Consider the following 15,709-nt stretch of genomic DNA (forward strand, 5'->3'; position numbering starts at 1 on the left):
CGGCTACAATCCTGTGCTGCACACTGAGTGAAGTGTACTTACTGTAGACCAAGCTGTTATCGCCTATCGCCCCCGCTGTGGAGATTGTCTTTTTTGACCCCTGAACCACCGTTTGGACCTTGGGTCTTGGGTCTTGAATCTTAGGTCTTAGGCTTGCATTGACCAGATCTTCAAAGACATGCCCGATCTCTCCTGACGAGAACTCTCAACTCTCTACCCATCATGGCGTCGACCCTGCCATATCGACCTTCCAACGAAAACCTGTCCACGAATCCCAAGACGAATGGCCTCCCTCGATTGTCCCCCGCGCCCTCCTTCATAGGGCGCTCGCCCAGCGGCTCGCATTCCTCGACTCGACGGACGTCCGCTGAGCCTGGAACCGGCTACAAGCCTCGCCGGTGCAAATCGCAATACCCAGTCGATTCATCCGAGCGCCATGTGGAATACATCTTGGTGGCCTCCTTCCACATCGACCGGGGTCCGATCATGGAGCATCAATACCCCGCTGCGATTAGTGGCGACGAGAGCATGCTGGCGGAGCTGATGCTCCCCGACCAAACCCATGTGCGAAGTCAGGATTGGACCATCTTCTTCCTGCACAAGGACACCAGCGGTGACGACGATGAAGAGGGGAGGTTGGAAAGAAGAAGAAAAAGCGCAAGTCAAAGTATCGTGGCAACGAGGAAGGTGCCGACATCCAGCATGAGAATCCAGACGAGGCCTCTGAGGAGGAAAGCAGTGACGACGATGAGGAGGGTGGGGAAGGCCCGCCCTTGATGTATGTCCTGAATTTGGTGAATACGAAACAGGACAACACGGTCCGACGGTATGTCTTCCTTTGCGGCGATTATGGCGGATCTAGGGCTAACAATCAGACAGTGGTGCCGTCGTCAAAGCCATGGCTATCTGTACAAGGCATTCCTTCCTCCATATCTACAAGGTAAGCACCCGTCTAGTCCTTTTATAGAGCACGAACTGATAATGACAGCCACTCCTTCTCCTCGCGCTCGAGGATTACTTCAAGTCACCCTACCCCGAAACCCTCGCATCCCTCTACGATGCCGTGAATAGTATGGATCTTTCGTTGATGCCCAAGATGTCGATACTAGAGCGCCATATTCTACAATCCAGCAACACCAAAGAAATGTTCATCGAGAAATTCGAGCAGATGATCCGTCAGCGAGAGGAAGAAGAGAGGGAGGACGTCGAATGCCCACCATCACCAAAAAAACTTAGTCGTCACGTCTTGCCGAGGGACACGCACGAGTTTGAATCGAAAGTGGTCTACCACGATATTCCCATCCCGGTCAAAATTCCTACTGTGATTTGGCCGGAGACCGTGGGCGATTTTTCCCTGGTCAAGCTTATACAAACGTTCGCCGGGCCACATGCCACCTCCCCCAACCTTTCCCAAGCCATCCTCATTTGACCACCAGTGGCCCATTCACGCACCCTATCGTTGTCCTTGTCAACGCTATCCTCACACAGAAGCGTGTAATTTTCCTAGGGCACAATCGACCATCTGGAGAGGTGGCTGAGGCGGTCCTCGCGGCCTGCGCACTGGCGTCTGGCGGCATCTTGCGCGGATTCACTCGCCATGCTTTCCCCTATACCGATTTGACCAAGATCGATGATCTACTGAAAGTCCCTGGTTTCATTGCCGGTGTTACCAACCCTACTTTCGAAAACCACCCAGAATGGTGGGATGTTTTATGCGACCTACCGACGGGTCGTATGAAGATCTCGAGCCATGTTGAGTCGGCTCCAGTGACGGAAGGCCTCCTTTTCTTCCAGCAGCAGAATGCACTTTTGCCCAATCACAATTCGCACGCGCATTCGGATCCAACGGGAGACAACCTTTTCATGCAAGACATTTTGCGCAGTATTGCCAATCGACACGGCGAGAATGCGATCCGTGCAAAATGGCGGGCCTACATCACCAAGTTTGTCCGAGTGGCCGCAGCCTTCGAGGAGACTGTCTACGGTGCTTCAAATCTCTACATCATCGGCCCCGGCGAGGAACTCTCACCCGATAGTCCCACTGGCCAGCAGACCGATGCAGCGGACCCTTCATCACTCCGGGGGCATGGCTACGTGTGGCCGGACGAAATGGCCAAGCAGCGTGAACTCTCTGCGTCGGTATCGCGAATCGAGGGTTGGCGGAACACTCGGTCATACTACTCCTACATTCAAGATATTGCTGCGATGTACTTCCCTGCCCGACCTATTCAGCGTCCCGACCTGCACCATCACCACGACCGTCTGCGGGCTCTGAAGCTTTCCCATGCTGAGTCTGCCGCTATCTATATGGCTCTTTCTCATGCCGTGAAGGACTATGCCGGCGTTTGCCAATTGCTGACTGTGGCACCTGAGAATCAGGCCGGTCTGTTTTATATTAGCATGGGACTCTTCCACCCTGATCAGGTCGTACGGGAAGCAACAGTCGAATTGCTCGACCGCATCGCTTCGCATCCGGCCGGTCGTCATTTCTGGGCACATCTAAGTCGCTTTGCGAAATTGGGTTACTTCCGGGTGAAGCGTGACCGTGATGCAGCCCAAAGCCCTATCTCTGGAGCCGGTTCTCCAACAATAAACAACGCCGGGGCCAGCTTTGGCGGCGAGCCGCAGAGTCTGGTCGGTGTTGCACTTGGAGACAGCATGTCTCGGAGAAGCTGAGTTTCTGCGAATTTCATCTTTGCCTTTTAAGCGATTCCTTCATATACACTCCCTTCCGGGCGCATACCTTTTTCTGTTCAAGTTTTACGAACGACAAGACCTATACCTGTTTGATCATGATGCCACCGGTGTTGCATTTGCTTGTTTATATTTCGTTCTGTGCCTTGCTTCCTGTCGTGAAGACTCCTGAATATATTTTCACCTTCCGCGTTTAGGAATAACCATGGTCATGGACTGCAATCCAGTACACACTTTTTGTGCATTTCATTCTCCCTTATCATTATGCTGCAGATTAAGGTTATCTCAACCTTGGAACCGTAGACTCCGTGACCAAGGTTTGAGGTGCGGCTTTGCGGAGTTTACGGACCTATGATACCAACAACAACTCACAAACTATTTATATGCACGGGATGATACGAAATTTAGGTGAAAACCTTCTCCTTCTGCATGTCTTTCCCCCGGGGGTTCAATGCTCTGGACGATTTATTCTAGACCTGCGGGGAAACATAAAGGACAACCAGCTGCATAAACTGTGTGCCATGCATAAACAGGCCTGCATCCTCAACCATCGCCAAACAACCGACAAACAGGAATCGCTATCCTTCCCGGGCTCTCAAACACGTCAAAAGAACTCATCATCATCGCTACGGGGAATCTAGGCCAACAAATCGGTAACCTCATCGTTCAAAGCAGCCAATACGCCGTCCACGGCATAGCTCGCAGGATAAGAGATCAGTTTGGCCCATTGTCCTAGCCCATTCAGCGAGCCAGACAAATTTAGTAGTCATCGACATTACAGACGCCGGCAAATACTTCTACATCCTTCTCCGTGATGTTGCTCGCATGGGGTCGCAACGGCTCATTGAAAGCACAAATCTAGGCTCAAACGAATCCAAATTAGGCTACATATCCTGTTCTGGGACCTGGCTTCATGGCTCAAGTCACCGACCTGTGAACAACGTCGATATTGTGCGTGCGGGGCCCCATATATCACCAAGTGAGCTAGTTACATGGAGGGTTGAGATGGAGAAGGCCGTTATGGCTAAAGTCGATGATCTCATTGTTATGATTCCACTGCCTGTGTTGATCTATGGATGACGCGGTCGAAATATCACTCGATCCTAACTCAACACCTGGTTTGGTTCACGTTGTCGATGCAGCGAAGGCGTTTGTGAAAGCTGTTGAGAAAGTGCATTTGATTTCGAGCACGGGTGTGCATCCTTTGAGTTTGTCATGAACCAGGAGAGCATGCGCGAGATCTTTGATGTTTTAGGTCGTTACCAGTTTTTTTTTAAAAAAAAAATATCGAGTTGACAAGGCCTGTGCGATATGTGTTTGCTGAGGCTATGAGTTCTACTTTGCGAGGTTCTTCTAATCTGGTTAGACAGTTGCTGGAGTGGCAGCCTACACGTCATGGTGGATCCGTGCAAGATGTGAATATTTATGCTGTTGCACGAGAGGCACACCATGCTAGCTAAGAAGTATAGCTGTTTTACTTCGAAATATGGATCCAAACAACTAGGCTGAGACCATCCCCCCCTTTAATAGTACTGATAAGCAGCACTAGACTTCCCACCGCTAGTCCTAGCCGGTGGAGGGGAAATGCGGGTAGCATCAATAGGATTGGCACCAAATTCAGAACCATGCTGACAGAATATCCCGACCATCTCAACCCTGTCAAGGGAGATGGCAAGCGCCATGGGTGAATGTTTATGGGAATCTTGGCAATTCGGATCCGCTCCAGACGAAAGAAGCAACTCCGCCATCTCAATGTTGCCTCTCTGTACGGCCTTGAAGAGCGGCGTCCGGCGAGGGTAGCCACACTTGTCTACTTGGGCTCCACGATCAAGTAGAAGCCGAGCAGTTTGGATGCGGCCGTTGTCAGCTGCGCAAGCCAGTGCCGTAGCGCCGTTTGAACTGACCGCGTTGGGATCAGCACCCCAATCCAACAGCAATCTAGTCATACTCAAGCTTCCGCAGATCGCAGCTTGAGAAAGAGCAGTCTTTCCTACGTTTTTCGCACTGTCGGGGTCGGTACCATGTAACAGAAGCCGCTGAGCGATATCGTCGAGTCCTCGCAGGGCAGCAGTTCCCAAGGCAGTCTCGCCATGAGTTCCTATTTTCTCGGTTTTGGCACCCCATTCCAACAACAACGAAACAACATCTTCATGACGAAAAGAGATAGCAACCATTAGGGCAGTCTGGTTCTCCTCATTCGTGGTGTTGACGTTGGCACCTTTCTCCAGCGCGCATCTGATCGAGTATAGTCCACCCATTTGGATCAGCGCAATGAAGTCGTGAGATTTTGTCAATTTGAACTTCATTCGGCTCATCAGGCTGGGTCTCTTCCCTCGTGAAAGAGTAGGCGCGGGTGGTTGTGATCTGGATGCCGAAGAGCTGGATATACTTGTCCTGTTTCCAGTCCGGTTGTGTCTGTTATTTGTTTCCACAGGAATCGGCAGAGTGTCGGGCTGCCATACTGAAACCACTTGCTTATCGGTGTCGCCGGACTGCAAGCCTGGCTCTGTCCATACAGGGATGGGAAAGTCATCTACAGGCGAGGTTATAGTGGCCCATGCGTGTTTTGAGGTATCATCGGTGTCCTGGATTTCAAATGCGACAGGGATTGGGAAGTTCTCTTCTTTCTCTGTCACAACCTCCTTGTCGGACTGGCCATTTTCTTGGGATAGAGCTTGAGGTTCAGCTAAAGGCCCCGCGGGTGACCGTAATCTATTAATCGGTTCATCAACTTCTGGTGTTGATGTGATATTCTTCAGAAGGTCCTCTTGATCTACAGCTTTTCGAAAAGTTGACATGATAATATCACGATCTTGGGAAGACAACTCAGTTGCGATGCCAGCGTCTTGCAGCTCTTGTTGCAGCTTTCCCCATGCGCTCTCTCGGTCACTGTCCGAAGAAGTATCATCAAGAGCACTCGAGATAACCTTAGCCTCCCGCTTGCCAGACTTGATATCTTCGGTAAAGTCTCGCAAGATGCGATTAACATTATTTTGCGACGATCTGAGAACAAAGTCAACACCTCACGATCTCGACCGTTAGAGGGTCAACGCACATCATCATATTGGCATTCATCACACTAAGCTCGAAGATCAGGTCTGAGAACCTTGCGCGAATGTCTGAGATTTGGCCCTGCGGGCCCACCCCACCCTCAATTCCCTGAAGCTTTTGCAAATCCAGAAGCGCGTGGTGGCAGCTTTGCAGCGTTTTCTGAATTTCTGGGCTAGCGTGGTGGCTTGAAAATGACAACTGCGTCTCCGCGGTTCGTAGCACCGCTAGGAGCAAGCTGAGTTCATTCTGCGCCTGGTTGATGAGGTCCGTCGAGCCGCGAGAGGAGTCGTAGAGGGAGTCGACCAGTGGTCGGAGCATGGCGATTGAGTGGGCAGGCTGGACGCCTGGAACCCGGGGTAAGACCATCATGGCAAAAAGCTGAGGCGGAAAACTTGCGCCAAGGGCCAAGGTCCTATTTATCTAATGGGGATTAACGCGATTGACATGCGACTGCCATTTCGGGGGAGGCTGAGCGTGCACTCAATCAGGCCAAGTTTTCCGCCCCCAAATTCCCCTGATTTCACCCCTCACACTTGCGCTAATAACAAATACGGCTTGAATATTGTCTTCGACAGATTGTACAGATTGAATTAAGTAACTGACAAGAATTAATATAGACAAAGATTGGCACGCTATTCGCTATCGTCACACATGACCGTAACTCCAGAACAAGAGGAAGAGAGAGATACCCCGTAGGACAAAACAATGCAGATATGAACAAATTAAAGTATTCCCATGGATGTGGCTCCGAGCGCTAGTCCTAGTATGGAGACAAGGAGTCGGATACTGGGCAACAGGAGTGTCAACCGGGCACCGGATGTGACAGTGTCGCTGCCGACGGTGATATTGACTTTGGCAAAGCCGGCACCGCAGAGATCGTTGACATTCCTGGCCGAGGGAAGATACGTGGTGTCCAGAGCCTGGCCGTCGACCGTGGCCCACTGGGCGAAAGTAGTCATGGTATCCTTCAGGCACTGACCACAAGTCAACTTGCTAGTACCAATCGTGGTGCCCAGGGGCATGAAATAAACATTGTAGTCATTTGGGGCGGTACTGTTCTGTACGGCATCGACAAAGCAGTAATCACCAGTCACCGAATTCGTGAGGCATGTGGCAAGATACATAGGCTCGTACGCGATCAAGTCCTCGTAGGCACCCTGCACGAATGAGTTGCCTGATTGATAGTCCTGTCCGCAATTACTATCGGAGAGCATCTGTGAAGCCAGATTGGTCATGATGGTCGAGCACTTGGAGAGGGGCTCCGAGCATGCGGTGTCGAGGATGCGTGAAGTGGCCGTGGCGGAAGTCAAGGTATGGAAAAATGAGTTGGAGTTTTCCAGTAGGAGGGATACGGCGTGACAGTCTGTCACCGTCGTGTTGGACAGAAACCTCTTGAAAAATGATACACAGGTGGCATTGGCAAAGTTGTTGGAGATGGTGTCGAACGCGGTGGGCATATCCGAATTTGTGTTTCGAGGCATTAGAAGACCCCCAGGCTCCGAGTCAGTCTCTGCATGCAATTGCGTATTCTCTAGGAATGAAGATCCCTCGTGGCGATCGTCGATGATCTCTCCACTCGGAGCCGCGGCCGATCGCGGAATGCTTGCAACGAGATCTGATACAGCGGTGGTGGGCTGAGCCGAGGACACGGGCAAAAGGCACAGAATAAGCATTAAAATTAGAAGGCTCTGGTAGAAAGAACCGATGGTGAATATGTGCCGGTTGAGAGGTGACCGGCGATTTGATGAATGAGCGTGTGTTGGCATTGAAGAGAGCGACGCGTTGCGGCTGCTTGGGCAGACCGCACGGTTGGAAGTGCTGCGATCCATCGGATTGAAGTAACGAACGACGTAGCCACGGGGGGCTTGGAAGGAAAAATAACAAGATCAAGACAAGGCTATGAGTGATGCGACATGGTATTCATGAGCCCGGAACACCCAGCTCGACATACGAGTAGGAGCGCGAAAGGATAGAGCAGGGGAAGATGAGATTTTAGTGCAAAGGTAAAGCAGGTCGAGCACAGAACAATCGTTGCGCTAAAGCCCGAATGAGAAGGGGCCGACGGACTAGATCGGTCGGTGGAGACGGCGTGGTTATCTTCCCCTGGCCAGAACCTGGGCATTTGGGCCCATTTCGAGCCAGTCTTGGTCTCGTTGCGGATACGGGGTTGATTCGGGTTAGTTTGGCTAGAAGCACAGAGGGCATGGGGAGTTTGGAGAGTGGAGAGTGGAGGTTGGAGTTTCCCTCCTGAAGAGGATAGAACCGGCATTGCCTTCGTCTGCCTCTACAGAGCCTTGCTCGGATTCATGGTTATCGTCACTCAATGCGACCGATAGGTCTCGTGTCTTGGTGTTTCCTCGTTTCGCATCGCGCGCCCTGGGCGAAATTAAAGGATGCTCCCTATGCAAGGAGGGCACGAGCACGAGGGGTAGCTCGTGTCGATCAAACCGACACGTCTAAGATCGATCCCAGGAGCTCTCATCTCCCAAATCATGGATTTGTTGGTGCGATATCCATGAGTTTGCTCGATGGATGATAAGCATCCAATGCTGATGCTGGTTCTCGCCCGCGGTGAACGGGGCCAATTAGGTAAGGATTCTTAGAAGTCCGGGCGGAGTCATTTCCAATGGTTGCAATCTTCCCCCACGTCAACTTTCTACATTACAACAATCATGTCGGAATCTCTCGTGCCCGAAACGAGGGTGCTGGCTGTGGCCAGTCATGTAAGTATCCCCGGTCTGTATACTCTCAGCTCTAACGTCGTCTTAGGTGGTGTATGGGTACGTGATCGTCTCGACCGGTGTGGGGTCAGAACTAACAGCCCACCAGCCATGTGGGAAACACCATGGCCACTTTGGTCATGCAGTCGATGGGCTGTGAGGTCGCCGCATTGAACACGGTGCATTTCAGTGCGTTTCACCTCAGCTAGAAGCTTTCAATGGTCTCAATTGACTCACAGGATAGGCAACCACACCGGATACCGGCAGTTCAAGGGCACGCGCGCAACCGCCCCGGAGATTACCGACCTTTACCAGGGTCTTTGCCAGAGTAACCTGACGGACTTTGATGTGATGCTTTCCGGATATGCCCCCAGTGCCGCTGCCGTGGAAGCTGTGGGCAACATAGCCATTGACCTGAAGCGGAAAGCCGAGAAAAAGCCTGGTTCATTTTTCTGGGGTGAGTCAAAGTCAATGCTTCCAACGATACACTCTAACCGTCCCCTTAGTATTGGACCCTGTCATGGGCGATCAGGGTCGGCTCTACGTCAACGACGATGTCGTCCCAGCTTACAAGGAGATCATTCAGCACGCAGACTTGATCTTGCCAAATCAATTTGAAGCCGAGTGCGTTATACATCCGTCTCCCAAACTGCAATATCCGGTTCTAACATGAGCCGCAGAGTCCTCTCCGGAATCAAAATCACTTCCCTCGCCCTTCTGGCCGAGGCCATGACTGCCATCCACCGCATCTACTCCGTCCCCCATGTCATCATCACCTCCGTTCAGCTATCTAAGCTGTCTCAATCGGGCAACACCCCCAGCCCGCCCAAGAACTACCTTACTGTTATTGGCTCCACCACGCAGTCTGACGGATCTCCGCGTCTATTCCGGATCGACGTGCCGGCCCTCGACTGCTTCTTTAGCGGCACTGGCGACATGTTCGCCGCGCTGATGGTTGCCCGGCTCCGCGAAGCCGTCGTCGACGCGGGCAAGGATCTTCAAAACACCCCTTCCTGGGTGTCGCCCGACAGTGTCCCGGCCAGTGATTTACCTCTGGCACGAGCAACCGTCAAGGTGCTCGCTAGCATGCACAGCGTCCTCGAGCGGACCATGGAAGCCCGCAATGCGGAATTAGCGGCTGCCGTACCTGAGCAGAATGGGGATTTGAGCTCTGAAGAGCAGCAGAAACGTGACCATCTGCGCCGAACCAAGGCTGCTGAAGTTCGACTGGTCCGGAACGCACGCTTCCTCCGGGATCCCCACGTGAAATTCGAGGTGCAACAGTGGAGCAAGGAAGATCTTCCGCCACAATTGCAATAGCGACTTACGTTGAGAACATTAGCGAGACACGACACGACTAGATCATGAGGCGGAGCAAAGCGCAGATACATGAATGGGAGCATCATTTTACTACCAAAACAGGGGTTCGGTTTGTATATAGATTCATCTTTCAAATGCTTGGATTGAGTCATTTTCAATACGTAAATTCATTGATTTTCCGAGATCCAGTTCTAAATTATCTCTCGTCTTTTATATTTAGGGAATTGTTAAATTCACCCCCCCCCCCCCCTTACTATTTTCACCCCCCCCTTGCCTTAGAGTTCAGGCCCCAGTTTTCTGCCAGCAGATTCTAGCCTCTTTTTTGAGGTGTCTAGTTTATTCAGCCGAAAACCCTTTATTTCAGGTTTACTTATTAAATAACTGGATTCCAGTCCCATTTAAACGCACTTTTTCCGCCATTTACGTACATCTCTATCTATTATCCAATCAGATACGTCAAACCTGATTACTCAGCACCTCTCTGACTACGCTGACTACTACGCAGGACCCTCCGATCTCCAGCGGTGGAGGCGACCGCGCCTCCACGCCCTTCACGATATCCCCGACCTCCGCGGCCTCTACCACCCCTTATATCACCCCGATCTCCACCCTGTATTTGTCCGTGGTTATGTGCTGATGGTGGAGGGCGCCCTGGGCGTCGACGAGGTGGTGGACGACGCTGGGGCTCGAACGCCGATGGCTCTCGCTGGGTGGACCTGTCAAATGTTATGTCTTGTGTGCTTTGTTGTGTGCTTTGTTGTGTGCTCTGTTGTGTGCTCTGTTGTGTGCTCTGTTGTGTGCTCTGTTGTGTGCTCTGTTGTGTGCTCTGTTGCGTGCTCGACGCCTGGGAAGACCGTATGAGGTTGGTAGCTCCAGGTGGCCTTCCACGGCGTCGAACAGGCAGAGGGTCCTGGATCAAGAGAAGAGGTTCAATAGGGGGTGCTTTGCCAAGCTCGTACAAATGCCACTGCTCATGGAAGTCTGAGGGCTCGAAGCTTCTGTTCTCTTGCTGGTACTGGATGATCAAGTGGATACATGGGTATCCCGCGGTCTCCTTTGATCTGCAGTCACAGGATGATGGGATAGGTGGTTTACCGTCTGCTCCCTTAGGAAGATATCGTTTTATTAGTGCTTCCACAGACTGTATCGCATTTAGAGAGATGCGCCGCGCCAATAAAGAGACGAGTGGGTTGATCTTGGTTGGTATCTTAGCTCTCTCCGTCTCGATTCGATACTGAATATCAGCATAATGACGGTTCAGGGCGCGTTCGAATGACTGTAGGACGACAAGAAGGTCGTTTGTTGATGATTGTAGCTCGCGCTTTAAAAGCCAATGCGCGCTTTCAGTCCTAGAAGTGGCACTCTCATGTAGATGGAGATAGTGCGCCGTGTGGATATGTAGGAACTGTTCCGGACAGTCGTTTAACCACTCATCCTCGATGTATTGTAGGATAGGTAAAAAGATAGGGTCGCTATACTGGGCCTGGAACCAGGTCCAGGATGTCTGGAAAGCGCTTACTGAATCAGCATAGACGATGCGGTTCCAGCCCTGTAGCATCTTCTTCCATCCTGTATCAACCATCTGACGAAGCTCTTTATCCATCTGGGCCTTCGTCATAGGCCTGGTAGAGATATTATCTCTACGAGCGATAGCGATTTGGTCTCCGAGTAGTGGTCTGGCCTTCTTCATGATGTTCATGTTGATATGCCACAGACAGACCATGATATTTGTTAGCCGAAAGACCTGCCGTATAGCATTGATAAGCGCTTTTTCCTTGTCTGTCAAGATTGTACGTGGATAGGCCAGCCCGAGAGAGTCGTAGGCCTCTGCAAGACAGCGTAGAATAACCGTGTAGGTCTCTTGCTTCTCGTCTTGGATGAATGCTAGGGCCACGTGGAATGTCGCACCGGTTGGTGTAAAGCCAACAATATCAAGCATTGGTAGCCCAAACCGGTTCGTCTTGTATGTGCAGTCCATCGAGATAACCCAGGGATGATGCTTCAGCATCGCGAGGCTGGTCCGGTGCATACAGAACAAGGCGGTGATGTGATGCTGTTCGTCGACCTCGTACTTGAAGATCCAGTTCCCTCCTTTCGGAAGCTCTTCCATCAGGGCTTGAATAGGCGTACGACCATTCAAATACTCTCTGATAAGCCTCCCTCGAATATTATAGATATCACGGGGCTGTATCGTTGAATCAGGGTCGTCGTTTCGGAGTGTCGTGATGATATGGCGAGGGTGAATACCCTGTCGAATAAGATCATGGATCCAGATAGCCTTGCGAACGTACTCAAGCCGTCGATGGACTGGATGAGTTATACCAGGCGAAGGGAGGTGGTTATGTGTCTCATCCTCAACAGTGAGATACCAGGTATCGGACTGTAGATCAAGCCGGACCGACATACTGAATGGACACTGATTCGCAAGCGTTGAAGTCTTCCGGATCCTCTCTTCCCTTGTATGGCCTATATATCTTCTTCCGCGGTCGCAGCCAAGCCGAACTGTCTTCATCACGCCCTTTTTGGTCGTCTTCGATCGCTTCCTGGTTAAAGCATAACCGTACGGCTTTGCAAAGGTATTCACAGCGATAAAAGCGAGCTCGGAGGTATCGTACTTCGGCTGAAGCGAGGGTAGAGGGAATGTAGAAGGCGGAGGGTTCAGGGGGACCTCATCGTCGCTGGATGCTGCTGAATCATCTATATTCATTAGTAAGACACCTTCGTGGACGGGTAATCCTACCTGGTGCGGTAATATCGTCGCGATAAAAGCGAGCTCGGAGGTATCGTACTTCGGCTGAAGCGAGGGTAGAGGGAATGTAGAAGGCGGAGGGTTCAGGGGGACCTCATCGTCGCTGGATGCTGCTGAATCATCTATATTCATTAGTAAGACACCTTCGTGGACGGGTAATCCTACCTGGTGCGGTAATATCGTCGATATAAGCATTGTTAAACAGCAATCCTAGGCTAAGAGATGCCATGCTGGGTGGTATGGAAGAAGATAATATATTAAGGTAGAGATATTTGGAGATGGAGATTTAGAAGCGGTGGGTAAGGCGGTGAGAAAAGCGGTCATTATAATGCCAGACTAGGCCATTTTAAGCTAGATTCCTGAACTTTCAGGCAGGGGGGTGAAAATAGTAAAGGGGGGGGGTGAATTTAACAATTCCCTATATTTATTTAGATTCCGGTGCTGCCGAACCCACCCGCGCCACGGACACTCTCTTCCAACTCCTCGACGACGGTGACTTCGGGCGTATAGATCTATAAACCGTTAGACAAATCATTGAGACCCATTTGAAGAGAAACTCACCCGCTCCAGAACCAGCTGGGCAATACGGTCACCCTCCTTAACTGTTCCAATGTATCAGCAAGTAAACCGCTACTCACGAGTAATCCCGACATACCAGGGAAGTCGACATCGGAGTGGTTGAACAGAAGCACCTTCACCTCACCACGGTAGTCAGCGTCGATGACACCGGCACCAGTGTCAATGAAGTGCTTTGAAGCGAGACCGCTGCGGGGAGCCACGCGACCATCTAATCCAGAAATCAAGATTAGCTTTATTCCAGGCAATTACTGCCATTGCCATAGAGTTGGTTCAAGCATCCGGCTCACATACAGGTTCCCTCAGGCACAGCAATCGCAATGCCAGTATCAACCATGGCCTTGCCCTTAGCGGGGATGACCGTCTCCTTCGCACTGTACATATCGTATCCCGCAGCGAAAGCCGAGCCGCGAGTGGGGGCCTTAGCAGAAGCCACCAGCTTCTTAACAAGGAGTGGGGGCATAGGCTGCTGGATAGAGGTAACGGCAGGGGTAGTGGCAGTCATGGCGTCGGTCTTGGAGCGTTTAGCTAGCGGGGAGGCGGGGAGGGAGGGGGGCTCGCGAGTGGCAGGGACGGTAGTGGGCGGGGTGGTCTCTTTGGTCATTGCCAGAAATCGGATTGAGTAGAGAGGAGGAAACGAAAGGTCAAACGTCAGAAAACAAAGGTCAATTGAGGAAAAGACCCACGGAGTTGCGGTGTGGTACGCGGTGAGCTTCAGTCCCTTGCGCGTGCGGGACGCGTGCGCGCGTCTCGGCGGTGAGAAGCTAGGTTAAGTTGTTTGTAATGTTTGCACGTTGCTCTCCCCGCTCATGACCGAGGGTTCGCTGGGGCCGAGGTACCCCGGTTGTTCTGGGGTAGAGTTTCATTTCCATTTCCACTTCTACTTCGGTATATATCCGAGTACTCCGAATCAATTCTTTGATTCTGTATCTTATTCTTTGCATCATGGCGGGCGAAGTGCGGCAACCTATAGATCTCCCTTCGTTGGAGCGGTACATCGACCAGCATGTTCCTGCTCTCAAGACTCCGCTGGGGCTGAAGCAGGTGAGTTTGATTCTAGGTACTTCGGTAGAAAAAAAGACAAATACCGATCACTCATGATGTATAGTTCGGCTTCGGGCAATCCAACCCTACCTACCAGCTTACAAGTGCCGATGGCAAGCAGTATGTCCTGCGCAAGAAGCCTCCGGGCAAGCTGCTCTCAAAGACAGCGCACCGGGTGGATCGAGAGTTTCAAATCATTCAGGCACTGGGGCAGACTGATGTACCGGTGCCCGAGGCTTTAAGTCTGTGCGAGGACAACAGTGTGATCGGCACGCCATTTTACATTATGGAGTTCTTGGATGGGCGACACTTCACTGACCCAGCGATGCCTGGTGTCAGCGCAGACGAAAGGAATGCACTGTATGTGGAGCTATGCTCCGACCCTATCGGTCCGTAACCAAAAGAGAACCAGGCTCACTGTTATAGATGGAAATCTGCTGTGGAAACACTAGCCAAATTCCACCGGGTCATTCCTAAGGACCTGGGCCTTGAGAAGTTCGGCAAGCCGACGGGGTTCTACGACCGCCAGATTGCAACATTCACGACCGTGTCCAAGGCCCAGGCCCAGGTGGTCGACGCCGATACTAAGGAACCCGTAGGCGAGCTCCCCCACTTCGAGGACATGGTAAAATTCTTCGCGCAGAAGACGACGCAGCCGCGCGATCGGGGCACGTTGGTGCACGGAGACTACAAGATCGACAACTTGATCTTCCACCGGACGGAGCCGCGAGTGATTGGAATTCTGGACTGGGAAATGGCAACCGTGGGCCATCCGCTCTCGGACTTTTGCAATCTGACAAGCCCGTACATCATGGAGGGCGCGGACAGCAACACAGAGTCGTTCCAGCCCGGACGAGTGCCGGGGCTGCCGTCGCGCGAGGAGTGCATGCGCTGGTACAGTGCGGTGGCAGGATATAATCCGACGGAAGACATCCTCTGGGGTGATGCGTTCTTCGCATTCCGAGGCTCCGTAATTATGCAGGGCATTGCGGCCCGTTTTGCAGGCCGGCAGGCGAGCAGTGCACGGGCGGGCGACTACGCTAAGCGGGCCAAGCCATTTGCACTGTATGCGTGGGAACAGGTGAAGCAGGTACAACGGAAATCGCAGCAGAAGGGCAAATTGTAGAGGCAACGAAGTCGGACTCTTTATTTCGGTGAATTGTGTCTTGTCTCGATCTAGATTAGGGATGCCCGATCGGGTAGGCTGTACATAATCCAACCTCGAGTGGTTAATCTATTTGCTCACGACCTAGGTGAAAAGAGGAAACTTATTTTTAGAGATACGATCCCAGTCTGGTCAAAGTACGTCCTGTCAGCGGCGCCCATTCGGTCCACGTTGGTCGAGAACCCGTCGATTATTCTGCGTGCGCACCACCTCTACGTCAATGCGCCACCTTTGGTTTAGCTTCTTTTCTTTTCTTTTCTTTTTTTTTTTTTTGGTCTCCCTCTCCGTCTCCTGCTCTCGTTTTGTCTCGTTTTCGCTCTCGCGGAAAAGGGCCATAACGTGTTCCGCCAGAAGGGTTATCATTGGGTTCAAAGAAAGAGGGGGTTTCGG

At 51.8% G+C, this 15,709-nt stretch overlaps 6 protein-coding genes across 6 annotated transcripts; 3 read left to right on the forward strand and 3 right to left on the reverse strand.

The window, feature by feature from the left end:
* Positions 1 to 222: 222 nt before the first annotated feature.
* Positions 223 to 2,676, forward strand: N7443_001889 (AFI1/MesA family protein; the record flags this gene model as incomplete). Its single annotated transcript, XM_056881945.1, is given in 5 exon segments — positions 223 to 613; positions 631 to 826; positions 880 to 940; positions 989 to 1,374; positions 1,416 to 2,676. The coding sequence occupies 5 exon segments, from the start codon at positions 223 to 225 to the stop codon at positions 2,674 to 2,676; spliced, it is 2,295 nt and encodes a 764-aa protein (XP_056743786.1).
* Positions 2,677 to 4,217: 1,541 nt separating this feature from the next.
* Positions 4,218 to 6,063, reverse strand: N7443_001890 (ankyrin repeat domain-containing protein; the record flags this gene model as incomplete). The annotated part of the gene is made up of 2 exons (XM_056881946.1): positions 4,218 to 5,697; positions 5,750 to 6,063. 2 exons carry the CDS (start codon positions 6,061 to 6,063, stop codon positions 4,218 to 4,220), a joined length of 1,794 nt encoding a protein of 597 aa, XP_056743787.1.
* A 404-nt stretch (positions 6,064 to 6,467) lies between these two features.
* Positions 6,468 to 7,418, reverse strand: N7443_001891 (uncharacterized protein; the record flags this gene model as incomplete). The annotated part of the gene is made up of 1 exon (XM_056881947.1): positions 6,468 to 7,418. The coding sequence occupies one exon, from the start codon at positions 7,416 to 7,418 to the stop codon at positions 6,468 to 6,470; it is 951 nt and encodes a 316-aa protein (XP_056743788.1).
* Positions 7,419 to 8,417: 999 nt separating this feature from the next.
* N7443_001892 (pyridoxal kinase) lies at positions 8,418 to 9,785 on the forward strand (the record flags this gene model as incomplete). The annotated part of the gene is made up of 6 exons (XM_056881948.1): positions 8,418 to 8,468; positions 8,515 to 8,525; positions 8,575 to 8,654; positions 8,710 to 8,922; positions 8,972 to 9,089; positions 9,146 to 9,785. 6 exons carry the CDS (start codon positions 8,418 to 8,420, stop codon positions 9,783 to 9,785), a joined length of 1,113 nt encoding a protein of 370 aa, XP_056743789.1.
* Positions 9,786 to 10,251: 466 nt separating this feature from the next.
* N7443_001893 (uncharacterized protein) lies at positions 10,252 to 12,666 on the reverse strand (the record flags this gene model as incomplete). Its single annotated transcript, XM_056881949.1, has 1 exon — positions 10,252 to 12,666. One exon carries the CDS (start codon positions 12,664 to 12,666, stop codon positions 10,252 to 10,254), a length of 2,415 nt encoding a protein of 804 aa, XP_056743790.1.
* Positions 12,667 to 14,055: 1,389 nt separating this feature from the next.
* Positions 14,056 to 15,280, forward strand: N7443_001894 (phosphotransferase family protein; the record flags this gene model as incomplete). The annotated part of the gene is made up of 3 exons (XM_056881950.1): positions 14,056 to 14,154; positions 14,219 to 14,514; positions 14,581 to 15,280. 3 exons carry the CDS (start codon positions 14,056 to 14,058, stop codon positions 15,278 to 15,280), a joined length of 1,095 nt encoding a protein of 364 aa, XP_056743791.1.
* Positions 15,281 to 15,709: the final 429 nt, after the last annotated feature.

This window comes from Penicillium atrosanguineum (genome assembly GCF_028827265.1).
Source record: "Penicillium atrosanguineum strain IBT 20685 chromosome Unknown utg000002l_segment0_segment0, whole genome shotgun sequence".
Classification (NCBI taxonomy): Eukaryota; Fungi; Ascomycota; class Eurotiomycetes; order Eurotiales; family Aspergillaceae; genus Penicillium; species Penicillium atrosanguineum.